Source organism: Pyrus communis, chromosome 11, assembly GCF_041283825.1.
Source record: "Pyrus communis isolate YQ-2024b chromosome 11, ASM4128382v1, whole genome shotgun sequence".
In the NCBI taxonomy this organism is placed as follows: domain Eukaryota; kingdom Viridiplantae; phylum Streptophyta; class Magnoliopsida; order Rosales; family Rosaceae; genus Pyrus; species Pyrus communis.
Window position 1 is genome coordinate 16,197,716 of NC_142575.1, and position 16,402 is coordinate 16,214,117.

Sequence of the window (16,402 nt, forward strand, 5' to 3'; positions counted from 1 at the left end):
TCCATTTTAATTTTGATATCAACATAAACTGCTATAATGACTTAACTAAGGGTAATTTGGGGAATCCAAATAATATTAAATACGACGCACAATCTCGATTAGGTAATTTGCTTAGGTGGAGCCTAGTCATTGGGTTTTTGTTAGAAAAATATATTATTGTGGGTTTTATGTAAAAAAAAATTGAGTTTGAAGGGGTAAAGTCACATTTTCAGTATAAAATAAATAAATAAAAACAAGTTTGCCCCTCCTCTGATAATTTCTGACTTCGACACTGTGTATTTATAGAGTATACTTAAAAATGAATGCACTAGCTATTTAACTTGTAAATGTTTGTTAAATGCTTGGGTTTATTGGCTGGGCCTTTCAATTTCATTTATTGTGTAGCCTTTCACAACCTGTGTCTTTTGGGGCATCAACTTCCAACTGGCTAGCATATGAGATTGAGTAAACAGCTGCAGGCTTCCAGCAAGGCAAGGGGGGCAGCAACGATTGTGAAGAAAGATCGCAACACTATTACTAGTGTCTCTTCTCTCTTGTGGGGCCTCCTTATTAGACTTTGGGTGATGTTTCATCGTGTTTTGTTTTGTTTTGTGCTACCGACCGACTACCTATATCTAATTAATGTATTACCATCTCTTCCCAAATTCACCACAAAACAGAAGAAAACGTTGGTATAAAAAACTAAATCAAATCTACCAAATTTTGAATTTTGACACCAAAACAGAAGGTATATATAATGGGAATTGTTATTGGCACTCCAAAAATCTTATTCTACACTCCAAACTTTCTATATTTGGAAAGAAAAATACACTTATGAGGAGTGTAGAATGAGATTTTTGGAGTGCCAATAACACTTCCCTATATAATAAGATGATATATATCGTATAAGGTGGAATAAGTTTGTTATTTTCTTTTATCACATTATGCACATATATATATGTTGATGTAGCACTTAATAATAAATATTGTTGGGAACCTAGCTTGTCGGATACTTTTTATTTTTTTATTTTTTTATTTTTTTATGAACAAACGATATTATCTACACTAAATGAGTAGGGGATTGAGCTAATCCTTACAATGGGCTATGAATAACGTGGTTCAAATTTGCCTTTGGGGAGAAGCTAATCTAAGACCTCTTACCCAATTAGTAATTACTATGGATATAATAGGGTCTTAAGAGCCACTCAGTACTACGGTATGGTGATATTCCTCTTCAGTTGTAAGTGAGAGGTCTTAGGTTCAAATCTCATGGATGGCGAACTCGATACCAAATTAGTGTGGCTTAACCGAACTCATCTTAGTGTAAAATATATCGACGTACTAAAAAAACAAGGGTCTTAAGAAATCACCACGGAATATATTAGTAATATGGAAACTAGTCTAAGTATTTATAAACACTTGTAAAGTCACTCATTTTTTAATGTGGAATTTATACTCTTAACAAAATCGATGTATTTATGTCCTTCAATTATTTTGTAACTTGCTTATGTGTAACCACTAGCTCGCAAATTTCATGCACCCACCACCTTGATTATACTATGAGATTGTGCAGTGGGTTTCAAGATGAATTTCACTTCTGAAGCTTGAGGAATTTTTTCTAGTACATTTATCTCTCCATCATTACAGCATGTGCGGTGCTTTTTTTCTTTTCTTTTTTTTTTTATCTCAAAGTTTTATCTTACGTGATTTTATTCCAGAAGGTTTTTTATTGAGTCCCACGTCGTTATTGAACTACATCTACTGTACTATTTCTTTTCTTTGGATATATATTTGCACTCACAAAAATACCAAATCTCTCTAGGGTTAACCGATTAGGGCGATACATAATAACACACAAATGTAGAGAGATTTTTTTAAGTAGCGATCAAGCGGTATACGTGGCTCAATATAAGTAGAGAAAATAATATATTATTTTTGTTTCTCTACCTATTTTATGACTAAAAATACTGGCTTGAATAACAATTAAAAAAATTTCAGCGTGAGTCCACCAAGAAGCAAAAGAATTGCGACGGTGAAATTAATGTATTGACAATTAATAGCGATTGGTTTGGTTTGGTAGTCGTTGCGCCTATTTATTAATTTCGGCTTGCCCAAAATTGTGAAAAATCCCTTTCCCACTCAACCCACTGAGCCCAATAATATTTAACTTGAACCTCCTCCTCAGTCCTCCCTAAAAAAACCCCAAAAGACATACCTAGCTACCTCCAAACTCCAAACTATTTTGTGCAGAAAAAACCATTGAGCTAGAGCAACAAAATGGGCAAAGCCATTGTTGCTACCGGTTCCATCATGTTGTTGATGACAATACTTGTTCATGGCGTTTCAGCGCAGCTGGCACCGGCATCGGCCCCAGCCCCGGCAACGACTGATTGCGAAACAACCCTGCTGGGGCTGTCAGATTGCCTGACGTACGTGGCGGAAGGCAGCAATTTGACCAAGCCAGATAAGCCGTGCTGTCCGGAGCTGGCGGGGCTCGTGAAGGACAACCCCGTCTGCTTGTGCACCTTGCTCGGCAACACCAGTAGCAGCTTAGGCATTCAGATTGACATGAACAGGGCTCTCAAGCTTCCTACTGTTTGCAAAGTTGATACTCCCCCCGCTAGCACTTGCGCAGGTATTTTATTATTTAATTAGTTTTTAAATATCTCTCATTCCGTAATTTATTATCTTAAGTCTTTTGATGATATTGCAATGAAAACGTGCACCCATCTCATATCAACAACCACCTAATTAAAATTGATTTAACATTGTAGAAACCACTTACAAACTATAATTTATTTAATAGTAAATTGTTTGTTATTTGTTTTTTGTGAGAGAAAAATATATTTACAATAAATGAATGAGGAGTAAGTAAATTGATATCAAAATTGTGTTTGAGCCTAAAACTTTTGTTGTATAAATGTATATGAATATTACTAAACTGAGTAAATTGATATCAAATTTGCAATTTGAGCCTAAAACTTTTCTTGTATCAGTGAATATGAATATTACTAGTCTGAGTAAATTGATGTCAAAATTGCAATTTGAGCCTAAAACTTTTGTCCTATTAGTGAATATGAATATTATAGACCGAGACATTTTTCATATGATTTTTTTTAATATAAACAAATCTTTTTTCTTTGGGGTTACAAAAAAAAATGAGCTTGGAACATCCAAAAATGATGAATGAAAAAAAAGGCACCGAATATATGTGCTCATTCACACACCCCTATATGATTAATTAATGATTGTATATATTCTGATGGTTTTATTCACTTGGTTACCCAAGTCTTGCATTCGACTCACGCTTATATCAAATATAACAATAATTCTAACCCTCACTTACTAGTTTGATTGATTTTATAGCGCCTCAATTTTTTCTTCGTGCACTTGTTATTTTCCTGCTTATAAATTGAATAAATCAAAAGAAAGTTCAGAAATAAAAATAAGAAAACGAGTGGATAAGGTAAAAATGAATTAAAAAAAAAAAAGTGAAAAACAATAACCTATATATGTAATTTTATTATATATATGTGTGATACATTTTCCAGTTAATGATGAGCATTGAATAGCGGCATGATGCATGATGATGTAGGTGAGTTATGGCTGCCAACCATCCACATTTGAACGCTCCCATTAACCCCATTAAAGCTTCCTACCAGCAATTTTTATCTCATCAATCATCACATGCATGTCAGTTTTGAAGAAATCAACAAAACACACTCACAAGTCACATGGTCTCTCTTCGTCTGCCGGCAACCCTAAGTCATAATAAATGTGCAACTTCAACACACTTTTGGTTTTTGTGTTTTTTTTTTTTTTTTTTGGGTATTGTGAGGGCCAACAACTCTACCGTTGCTCATTGCCTTGGGGATAGGCAACCCAATCCACTCCCTTCATTTCCCAAAACACTCTAGCCCACTCAGGAAATTAGGCTCAATGCAAGGCCGATGGAGCAGTCAGGCAATAATCGTCTGACCCAACGCCCTGCTTATGTAACTCAAGGATGATGTTAACCATAATTTAAATTATTAAAAAATTAAAAAAATAATAATTAAAAATAAAAAAAATTATATATATATATTTTTTATATAAATACCTAACCATGTTCTTCCACTTTACACTACATTTCAATAGTTTCAAATACTTTAAACCAATCTTTTACTATTATCCGAAATTAAAAATAAAATTATCTTTCATTATTTTATAAAATAAAAAATACTAATATGTTAATACTAATTTTTTGGGCTACTCAGTTAGGGGTGGAGATGCATTTTACTGTTCACTGCTGGCAACTAGTTATTATTCATTTAAGGACATTGAGTTGCCTATTGCCCAGAGGGGCCTTACTACACTGGAATTGCTCTAAAGTCTAGGGTAGTGCTATCCACATACTCATTTTTACTTTTCACACCTCTTAATTTTCATATCGAATGAATTGAATAAGATCGGTGGCCAAAAGTTAACAAGGGTGTGTAAGAAGTAAAAATCAATATGTGAATAGCATTACCCTAAAGTTTAATGCAAAATTGTTACAAGGAAAAAGAAAACCACTACTCCCTTTTTTCCCTTCCATTTTTATTTCCGGTCATTGATTGAAGAAACGGGGTGTGACGACTTGAGATTTCAAATAGAGAAGACAAATACAGTTTATTTGAGGGTTACTTTGTAATGTACTTTCGTACCCTAAAAATTAAAAGTGGTAATCCTAAGATCCATTGACGTATATTAATTTAGTGTTGTGATTAGTGATACTAACCCTTTTTGTTATAATCTTTTTCTTGAATGATACAGTTCTGGGAATCCCAGTGTCTGCTCCCATAGCTTCTGAAGGGCCTAACTCTCCTGGTATACATTTTTGTTTTAATTCATATATATATATATATATATATGTATATATGTAATGTATTAATTAGAATATAGAACATTCTTCTAATTAATAATCTCGTCTTTTTTTTCTTTTTTCTTTTTTTTTTTTTTCTTTTTTTTTTTTTTTTTTTTTTTTTTTTGGTTATATATATAGATTTTGCGGAATCACCTAAAGGACCTGCTGCGGCTGCCGGTTCACCAGAAGCCAATAAAACTAAAAATGGAGCTTCGAGGACTGCTGACTCTGTTATGGCTCTCCTTGGTGGCTTAGCTATTGCATTTCTTCCCGCATTCTTCTGATTTTACTACATTTGCTGATTTATTTCGTTTCAAATTTATTTGAAAGATGTTTATTTAATCGATTGTTGTTGCATTGCCAGATGATATGTGGTTGTTATTGACTCTAATAAATATATATATATATATGCTATATTTAGGAATTTTATTTAATTCACTTTGTTAAAGAGGGAGGAGGGACCATTGGGTTGGTATACTTGCATTAATCTCAATCGAGGAAGAGTATTTGTTTGCGCACTCAAAGTTTGGTGAAAATTGGGTACATAGGTCAGTATTCTTAATTACTCACGGGCCACGGCTGTTTATTACCATTTAGTTTCACTTATTTCGAAAATTGAAAACTCGTTTGGTAATTCTTTTAATTTTTAAATTTTTTTATATCAAAAATTCAAAATTTGAAAACTGTTACAAGACATTTATATCCATCTACTAATTAGTGATGGATAGGCCATTATAGTTGGTGATGGATAAACCATAATGTCTCAAATGAATAGGTTAGTCATTCCACAATTAATTTTGTAACCGTTAGGCTGTTCATTCCTCAATTGGTTAGGCAATTGATTCTCACTATTGAATTAGGGGTATTTGTGTAATTTTCTAAGATAGCCACACCACTATATAAAGGTGGCTATGCCTCACATTGTAACACCAAGATTTTCTCTAATAGAATTCTCTCATTCTCTTTCAAATTATTTTCTATACAACACGTTATCAACACTTTTTCTCTTAACAGAATTAAAACCTGAAGTTTGGTTTCTCTTACCTATTTGGCAACAATCCTCTGAATTTTTGAAGTATTTCGTTTCATGATTTCAAGTTCATGTCAAACTCGAAATGATACACCCCGACCCGGAATGTCTACTAAGACTCCGAATCGAGCCGTGCTGGTCGACACCTAGAAGGTGGCAAAGCTATAAAGTGTAGTGATGTGGAAAATGTGAATAAATTTAAACCTAAAACTGCCTAAATGTAAACGTGCGCTGTGAGCAGGAATGAACTCATTTCACACGTGATTACAGAGCATAAGTAAAGCACGGTAAGGTAAGATAAGGATTATACCATCATAGGTAGCCACCTATACTAGGATATGCCAAGAATCCTCAACGATACAAAACTTTAGCAGCTAAAACCTGGATGGGCGAAAAACAGAAGGGTGAGTGGGTAGAAACAAAGCTTTAGAAAAATAAATTTATCTTTTCTAAAAATACTAACCCCTCTCTGTAAACCCCGTATAGTTTCCAGAAAATACTACTATGTAGGTATGAAAACCAATGCACAAGAGCAGCGAAAACTAAAGTATGCCATGTCATAATATCTCAGCAATAATAAGTGTAAGCCAGGTGTGAAACCAACATATAATAGTAAGCCAGTCGGAGTCACCTAACGTGACCTGTACGACTGGACCTGTAGCGCTAGCACACGAGTCGGAGTCACCTAATGTGACCTATACGACAGGCTGGGTATAAATAAGTACGCTCAAGTGCTACGATCACGTGAAAGTTGTACGATAAATCGCGGGTCACCTACGAGTCAGAACCACTTATTATGGTCTGTACAACAGGCTGGCACCAGACTTGGATCCAAGGTGAGCATGCGGTGCGGGTGAAGGTTGGCCCTAGCCCCGGGCGGAAGCACTAATACCGGGGTGCAACCATGATGAGCTCTCGACAAATGTATGTATACCAATGCAATACAACTCATTCAATCACATAATACTCACCTGAAGCTTCTGAGTCTCCACAGCATCACACGATACAATTCACAAATATAACAATGCAATATTTAAAATGTAACTTATTACGACATGGCATTCAAAGTATAATCATTTTAAGAAAAACGTTCTAGAAATCGTAATATATATATATATATATATATACAAAGCAAATGCCCACTCACCTGAAGTTCGCGCTACAACTCTCTAGCACGAATATCAAGGCGTCTCAAACGATCGGCGCCTAGAACAATTATAAAATCACAACTCAGAATTCTTATCGACAAAACACATAAATTACGTAAAACACATCCCCAAGGACATTCTACAATGATTTGAGCCCCATTGACCAAAAGTCAACTGTCGGTCAAAGATCAATGGTAGGGTCCACAACCCTACATAACTCGATCCGAAAGATCCGCCTCACAAATTTCCGATCCGTTAACTTTCAAAGATCCACATTATGCTTCTAAAACTTCATACTAAAGTTTCATTACGATCCAACGGTTAAATGTCCGCCAAACACAATTCAAGTGGCGGTTCACGATTTATTTTACGAGCTTGCTACTCCAATTCGGGAAGATCCGTACGTCAGATTCCCAATCCGTACGTCAAATTCCCGATCCATAAGTTCCTATTGTCCTTAAATATTATGTACTATAACTTATTAAATTTTGGTGACAATCCAGCGGTCGGATCGTCTATTCATATATTGACTAAGTGAAATCACAAATTCAGCGATCGGGCTGTCAATGAAATCAAGGCATCTAATTTAGCCTAAAAATACGGATTTCAAGGCAATCCAGCGGTCGGGCTTTCATTTTTAATAAGCATTGACAGCCCGATCGCTGAATACGAATATTAAAAATGAAATCAAGGCATCTAATTTAGCCTAAAAATAGCATTGACAGCCTTCTGGCCATGCACCGTTGTGAGTGGCGGTCGGCCGCCCCAACTCATAAGAAAATTTCAACTATTTCAAAAAATTCTCAAATTTCACAGAAATGAAGATCTCAAATAGTAGAGCAAACTTTATACATGTGGCCAAGTCCAATTTTTCCAGGAAAGGCTCCAAATTGACTCAAACCCGCTGGAAACCCTTGATTAGGGTAGTTGTCGATTCGTCACCAAAACGAACTCTAACGCCTCATCCAAGGCTTGGACCTCGTTCCTGGGGTTAAGAGAAGTCTTTTGCTGGTGGTCATCGACAGTGAAGATGTAGGGCTCGTCAAGGGTTTTCCATGGACACCAAGATCACCCAAAACGGAGTTCATATGAAGGAGATATGAATGAGTCAAGTTGGCGGGTCGGGTGGAGAAACCGGGTTTGGCCGGTTCTCTCCTTGTCTCTTCCCTCATTTCCCTCCTTTCCTTTCTTCCTTATTGGTCACTCTCTCTTTCTCTTCTTTTTGATTGGGCGTCCCACCCCTCTTTTCTCTCTTTTATCCATCATCTTCACTGCCCATCTTTTCTTCCTTTTAATCTGGGCCACACACGTGGCTTTCCAGATTTTTCTCCAAAAATATGGAGCTTTCTTGAAATTAATCAATTTACTAAAATGTCCCCGAATTTAAACGTTAATATCTCTTTCGTTATAACTCCAAATTGCGTTCCGTTTGCACCCACATGTCCGTAGCGACGAGTACTACAAGAATATGTCAAGAAAATGGATCTTACATGATGACAAGGCGGTCAACAAAAGTCAATATCTTTGCCTCAAAAGGCATATTCGTAAATTCACATTTTAAGACTATAAAAACTATAATTTTTGGGGACGGGTCGTTACACGAAATTACATGTGGAAACGTTCCATGAAGCACAAACCCGATTATTATTTTTTTCTATTGCTATGTGATTTTTTTTTTTTTTTATGTTTATCGTATTTCGTTTTTTTTTTTCTTCACTTTTACGAAACCCTCACTATAAAAAATTACTATGATGCATAACCGCTTTAATCTAATTTTTTGCATATTAAATCGAAAACAATCGTTTGTGATTTCTTTATTTATGATAAACATGTGTAGATAATATGAAGGATCTAAACGATGCCTCAATCCTTATTGCCACAAAACCCTAGCAACTTTGTTATTAGTGGGCTTCCTGAAGTAAGCCAAACCCAACACGTAGAAGTGTATCCCTATGCATTCCAGTTGAATACCCAAGTTGGCTTTCCAGTCAAAAAGTCCAACCCGTATTCCAGTCGAATACAAAACCCGTATTCCTATCGAATACAAACTCACATTCTAGTCGAAGGCCTAATTTCATATTGCAGTCAAATATGCGAATAAGAGCCCAAAGAATTCATTCAAATGGCATAAATTAATTTGTTTTGAGTTTGAAGCTCACTTGACTTTAGAAATTTTCTAAGCCAAGAAACAACAAAACTTGTGCTTAATTGGATCCAGTAACCTATGCTTCCCAAGTTCACATCTTTGGTTCAGCCTCACACCCTTGAACTCTTATTCACCAAATAAAAACCTGAAATTTTCTTGCAAAACAAACCTTCAATCCGATTTTTTTACATACATATTCATTAAACCTAAAGTTTTAATCCACCTTTATTACAGCAGAACGGATGTCAAACTTGAACAAGTTGGACTTCACAGCTTTCGATATGTCTAGTGATAGGAGCATATTTAGGCGACTTACTTAGCTTGTTTTCATGCATCTATGTTGTTAATTCATAGTTGTTTTAGTAGTTTAAGCCATTTTCGTGTGTTTTTAGGTTCATATGGCTAAGGAAGCAAAAAGATGCATTTTGGAGCATTTTGGAGCAAAATTGGGCTTGGAATGGATAGCATATGCTTGGAGCCAAAGTGTTGGACGAATTTGAAAGCCTTGTATGCACTTTGGACATAAAACAAAGGGCCTAGCCCAATCAAACAATCCTTTGAGCCATGCAAAACCTCTAGCCCAATCAACAACCCTTAGCCACATGCATTCACACACACATGCACTTACTCTTTCATCATTGCACCACCAATTCAACACATGCATTTCCACCTTCCTACTTCATCATTTCAACCACATATTCACCCACATGCACTCTAATCATTCAACACATGCATTCACACACCAACAACCTAGCTCTTTTTCCATCATTATTTCATCCACATGCACTCTCAATCATAACAACCACATTCACTCTTAAACAATCACCCACTTATTCTCCCATTCCCCCTATAAAAACCCATGCATTCATACACAAAAAACACATCTCATTTTCATACACAAGACACCACAAACACATCCAATCTTTCCCTTTTGCCGCAAATCCCCTTCCATTTCTACACAATCTCTTCTCGGCTTCATTCCATTCCATACACTCTCCCATTCGCAGAAACCATTCAACCTTAGCCGCTCCACCTTCATTTACAACACACTTGGAGCACCAACACCGAAGGCAACTCTTAAGGGATTTCGACATCAGTTTTGCTTCAAGGGTTCTTTCTTCTTAATCCTATGTTCACTCATGTTATATATTTTTATGTCAAACCTTTTGTAAACATGAAGTGTAACTAATCTCTCTCTAGGGATTCGATGTAGCCTTGCAAGATTGCCATGTAGTTAATTCAGAATTCTCATTTAATCTATCTATTTCTTGTTTCATTCTCCGATTTAATTGTGACTTAGTGTGTTGATTTTAATGCTTGATCATCATTTGAATTAACCACAGGTTGTTTAGCCAAGATTAAAGCACACATCATGCATAATCTTGGTGGATATGTGAATGAATGAAGGGAATGTTTTGCAAACATCCTGCCGAGTGTTCCCTTTGGTTTTGTGAAAGTTTCTTGTGCACTACATATTCTTGATTAGGAACCAAAGTTGCACATCACAATTAGGCTCATGATTAGAGACATTTGATCAAATCCACACATCATATGGTTGATCATATCTAAGTGAAACAAACTCAAGAAATAGGTAGATGGATGAGTATAATCTGATTCAACAAGCATGGCCTTGGGTTAGCAATGGTAAAATCGAATCCCTAGCTTCATCTCCATTGGTACTATCTCATTTTATTAGCTGTTGATTCATTCATTTTGTGTTTACTTCATTTCTTTATGCTTTCAAGGTACAACAACAAATCTGCCTACATTGATTAGTTTTATTTCTCTAGTAAAGAGTTCTTGCAAAACAAGTGATTATATAGGTCCAATTAGTCCCTGTGGATTCGACACCCTTACTTGTGCCATTATACTAAACATATTCTAGCATGAAGAAGGAAAACAACAATTAAAATGGCGCCGTTGCCGGGGACTGATTTCAGTCCCTTATAATTGCTTGTTTTGATATTAAACCTTGTTCTTTTCATTTTAAGTAGATTTCTGATTTTTATTCAAACTTGTTTTATCTTGTTTCAGGTAGTATATGTCAAATAGACTTGCTGAATTAGGCCAAAGAATTGAACGGTTAAAGGGCAACACTTTGGAAAGCTTTGTGCCAACAAGTTCCTCCATTGTCCGTGAAGAAGAGGAAGGGAAACCGTCTAGTCCAATAAGTGAAGGATCTGAGCACTTTAATTGGGAAAGAGAAGAAGAGATGGCGGGCAACCAAGATGATCTTCGAGCTTTGGAGGATTTTGCTCAACCAATCATACCAAATTCACCTTCATGCATCTTGCTGCCCACAGAAGCTAGAAACTATGATCTTAAATCTTCACATTTCCATATGTTTCCTTCTTTTTATGGCTTACCTAATGAAGATCCTTTAGCTCATATTAAAGAATTTTACAATGTTGTGAGTGGGTTACCTTTACAGGGAGTAAGTGAAGCAAATCTGAGGATGAGAGTGTTCCCTTACACCTTGAAAGATAGGGCCAAGGGTTGGTTAATGACTCTAGTACCTGGTTCACTCACCACATGGGATGCCGTGGCTAAGAAGTTTTTGGAAAAGTTCTTTTCCACTCAAAAGACAGCCACATTAAGGGGACAAATCTTCAACTTCAAACAAGATGATGGAGAACCTTTCAATGAGTGTTGGGAGCGCTTTAAAGGCCTTTTGTTGCAATGTCCACACCATGGGTTACCTCTTCACTTACAAATGCAAATTTTCTATGATGGACTAACCCAAACATGTCAATCAACTGTTGATAATGCAGCAGGTGGAGCTTTGAAGAAAAAGAATGCTCAAGAGTCATATAACATTTATGAGATGTTGGGATCTAATGCTCAACACAAAGATGTAAGGGGTAAGAGAGTTGGAGTATATGAAACAAGCTCTAATCATGATCTTTCTTTGCAGGTAGCTAACCTAGAAAAGAAGCTTGAATCCGTGCTCAACATGGTGCCAAAAGCAAGTGAAGTGTGTGCCATTTGCAACATACCAAGCCACCTTACTCATCAATGTCCATCTAGGGAGGCTTACCCCGAGTATGTCCAAGAGCAAGTGAACCTCATGAATTCTTACAATCAAAGGCCAAGGAATGATGTGTATTCCAATACATATAACCCAAGTTGGAGAGATCATCCCAATCTTTCGTGGAAGAACAACAATCAATTCCAAAACTTCCAACCAAAACCTACTCTTGAGGATACGGTTAAATTGTTAGCCCAAAATACCTTGCAATTCCAACAAACCACCAATAGCACTCTCCAACAACATTCGGCGGCTCTAACCAAAATGGAGACACAATTGGGGCAGATTGCAGATGCCTTGAGCCAAAGAGAGGTTGGAAAGTTTCCAAGCCAACCCGTGATACTCCAAAGGAACCAAGAGCAAGCCAAAGCAATCACTACACTTAAAAGTGGTAAGGTTATCAATAATAGAGTTGGCAATGAAGTTACTAATGAATCTGATCATGTGAATGCAGGGGTTACTCAAGGAGAAAATGAGAAACCAAATGAGGAACCAAGCCATGCTACTCCCTCATTTGAAGCACCAAATCTTCACAAGGCCGAGAAACCTTACACTCCACCAATACCATTCCCTGGAAGACTTGCCAAGAGCAAGCAGGATAAGTCATTTAAGGAGATTTTTGATATTCTAAGTAAGGTAAATGTTAACTTACCTTTGCTTGATGTCATTAGGAACATGCCAGCTTATGGGAAGTTCTTCAAAGAGTTAAACAACTACAAAAGGAAGTATGGACCACATGAGAAGGTAGTGGTGTCCGAGAATGTAAGTGCCGTGTTGCAAAGAAAACTTCCACCAAAGCTCAAGGATCCAGGAAGTTTTTCTATCAACATCACCATAGGGGACAAGAAGGTAGAGAAGGCGATGCTTGACTTAGGTGCTAGCATCAACTTAATGCCTTATTCCGTGTACCTTCAACTAGGTTTGGGGGAATTGAAAGCCACCACCATCTCATTACAACTTGCGGATAGATCCGTGAAATATCCAAGAGGTATAGTAGAGGATATTCTAGTTCAAATTGATAAACTAATCTTGCCTGCGGATTTTGTAGTGTTGGACATGGAAGAAGCTCCTATACATGACCGAGAGTTGCCTATTTTGCTTGGGAGACCGTTTATGGCCACGGCCAAGACCATCATTGATGTGCAAAATGGACTCCTCACTATGACAGTGCTAGGAGAGACCGTTCAATTCAAAGTGTTTGAGTCTCTTTCACATCCTTCTTCATCTCTTGATTGTTATGCCATTGATGTGCTTAATTCGCTTGTTTTCTCTAAGTTCTTGCAGGCACAATCTAATGAACCATTACAAACTGTTTTGAGTCAATCTCAAGATGAGTTTGATGAAGAAGATGCACTCATGGAAGAGGTAGCTGCCTTGGAAGCATTGGCACTGTATCCTTTGAATATTTTACCTCTTTTAGAGCCTTTAGAACCATCGAGGTCACATTTAACCCCTTCCACTGTTAAGGCACCAAAACTTGAACTTAAACCACTTCCACCACATCTAAAGTATGCATATCTAGCTGAATTTGAAACTCTTCCAGTTATCATAACTTCTGACCTTAACCCTAATGAAGAAGATAAACTAATTAGGGTGTTAAAAGAGTTCAAATCAGTTATTGGTTGGTCTATTGCAGATATCAAGGGAATAAGCCCTACCATGTGCATGCATAGGATTCTTTTGGAACAGGGAGCAAAGTCAACCCGTGAACCACAAAGGAGGCTCAATCCACACATGAAGGAAGTTGTGAGGAATGAAGTGTTGAAGTTGTTAGATGTGGGGATCATATATCCCATTTCTGATAGCAAATGGGTGAGTGCTATTCAGGTGGTACCTAAGAAGGTGGGAATCACGGTGATGAAGAATGAAAACAAAGAGCTTGTGCCCACAAAGCCCACGGCTAGTTGGCGTGTTTGCACCGATTACAGGAAGTTGAATTCTAGCACTAGAAAAGATTACTTTCCTATGCCTTTCATAGATCAAATGCTTGAGAGATTGGCAGGTTACTCACACTATTGTTTTCTTGATGGTTACTTAGGTTACAATCAAATTGCAATTGCTCCGGAGGATCAAGAGAAAACTACCTTTACTTGCCCGTTTGGCACATTTGCATATAGGAGAATGCCTTTTGGACTTTGCAATGCTCCAGCAACATTCCAAAGATGCATGTTGGCAATCTTTTCTGACATGGTAGAAAGATTCATTGAGGTATTTATGGATGACTTTTCAGTGTTTGGTTCCTCTTTTGATGAATGTCTTAACCATCTCTCTTTAGTACTTCAAAGATGTCAGGAAACAAATTTGGTTCTCAATTGGGAAAAGTGCCAATTTATGGTGAAACAAGGAATTGTGTTGGGGCATGTAATCTCTAGCCAAGGAATGGAGGTGGACAAAGCCAAAATTGACATCATCACCAATATGGCAGCTCCCACAACCGTGAAGGGAGTAAGAAGTTTTTTGGGACATGCGGGTTTTTATCGTCGTTTCATTAAGAACTTTTCAATGATCACTCGTCCATTATGCAATCTGTTAGCTAAAGATGTTGTATTTCATTTTGATAAAGCTTGTATGGATGCATTCAATACTTTGAAACATGAATTAACCTCAACCCCTATTATTATGGCACCAGATTGGTCTTTACCTTTTGAATTAATGTGTGATGCCTCTGACTATGCTATTGGTGCAGTTTTAGGGCAAAGGGTGAACAAGCTCCCACACGTGATCTACTATGCAAGCCGGACTCTAAATGATGCTCAACTTAACTATTCCACAACTGAAAAGGAGTTGCTTGCTATTGTTTTTGCCTTAGAGAAGTTTCGGTCATATCTTGTTGGATCTAAAGTTATTGTGTTTTCTGATCATGCAGCCCTTAGGTACTTGATGACAAAAATGGATGCTAAGCCATGCTTAATTAGATGGATACTCTTACTACAAGAGTTTGACTTGGAAATTCGAGATAAGAAGGGAAGTGATAATGTTGTGGCTGACCATTTGTCACGGCTCAATGAAAACCATGGAGTTGGACAACCTTTGCCTCTAAATGAATCATTTCCTGATGAACAACTCCTTGTTATTCAAGAAAAAGAACCATGGTATGCTGATTTTGTTAATTATCTTGTTTGTGGTATAATTAGAAATGACCTTTCTTTTCAGGAAAGAAAGAAGTTCCTTGCCATGGTAAAGCACTACGTTTGGGAAGAACCATATTTGTTTAAATATTGCCCTGACCAAATCATTAGGAGGTGTGTCCCAGAGAGTGAGCAACAAAGCATTCTAACGTTCAGCCATACATTGGCATGTGGAGGACATTTTGGTGCCAAAAAGACATCTCTAAAGGTTTTACAATCTGGTTTCTTTTGGCCTACTTTATTCAAAGATGCTTTTGATTTTTGTTCTAAGTGTGATAGGTGCCAGAAAATGGGGAACATTAGCCGAAGAAATGAGATGCCATTGAACAACATTTTGGTGGTGGAGCTCTTTGATGTTTGGGGAATCGATTTCATGGGACCATTTCCATCCTCTTTTGGTTACTTATACATATTAGTGGCAGTAGATTATGTATCCAAATGGGTTGAAGCCATTGCTACAATAACTAATGATCATAAGGTTGTTTTGAATTTTCTTAAAGATGTGATTTTTTGTAGGTTTGGAACCCCAAGAGCTATTATTAGTGATGGTGGCAGCCATTTCTGCAACAAACCCTTTGAATCCTTGATGAAGAAGTACAACATCAACCACAAAGTGGCAACCCCGTACCATCCTCAAACCTCAGGACAAGTGGAGATTACCAATAGGGAGATCAAGAACATTTTGATGAAGACCGTAAGCCCTACAAGGAAGGATTGGTCACTGAGGTTGAATGATGCACTATGGGCATATAGAACAGCATATAAGACCCCCATTGGCATGAGCCCTTATCGCCTTGTGTTTGGGAAAGCTTGTCATTTGCCAATGGAGCTTGAACACCGTGCATATTGGGCCATCAAGAAGTTCAACTTTGATTACAAGGATGCTGGAATAGCAAGGAAGCTCCAACTTAATGAGTTGGAAGAACTCAGAAATGAAGCATATGAGAATGCCAAAATCTCATGACAAGGCCATCCTACGGAAGGAGTTTCACCAAGGTATGAAAGTACTGTTGTATGACTCACGTTTGAGATTTTTTTCAGGTAAATTGAAGTCTAGG

At 37.2% G+C, this 16,402-nt stretch overlaps 1 protein-coding gene and 1 non-coding gene across 2 annotated transcripts; one reads left to right on the top strand and one right to left on the bottom strand.

Annotated features, from left to right (window-relative positions):
* The first annotated feature begins 2,127 nt into the window (after nucleotides 1-2,127).
* On the top strand, nucleotides 2,128-5,298 carry LTPG2 (Bifunctional inhibitor/lipid-transfer protein/seed storage 2S albumin superfamily protein). Its single transcript, XM_068483482.2, has 3 exons — nucleotides 2,128-2,614; nucleotides 4,774-4,827; nucleotides 5,003-5,298. The coding sequence occupies exons 1-3, from the start codon at nucleotides 2,257-2,259 to the stop codon at nucleotides 5,146-5,148; spliced, it is 558 nt and encodes a 185-aa protein (XP_068339583.2). The 5' UTR covers nucleotides 2,128-2,256; the 3' UTR covers nucleotides 5,149-5,298.
* Nucleotides 5,299-11,774: 6,476 nt separating this feature from the next.
* Nucleotides 11,775-11,885, bottom strand: LOC148692961 (small nucleolar RNA R71). The gene has a single exon (XR_015953774.1). It is a non-coding gene; the product is annotated as a small nucleolar RNA R71 (small nucleolar RNA).
* Between the last annotated feature and the right edge of the window lie 4,517 nt (nucleotides 11,886-16,402).

Bases quoted from the DNA above. Each gene is read 5' to 3' on its own strand.
- LTPG2 (XM_068483482.2), top strand. From the start codon at position 2,257: ATGGGCAAAGCCATTGTTGCTACCGGTTCCATCATGTTGTTGATGACA. The intron at 2,615-4,773 runs GTATTTTATTAT...TGAATGATACAG, and splicing joins CCCCGCTAGCACTTGCGCAG to TTCTGGGAATCCCAGTGTCT. The intron at 4,828-5,002 runs GTATACATTTTT...TTATATATATAG, and splicing joins TGAAGGGCCTAACTCTCCTG to ATTTTGCGGAATCACCTAAA.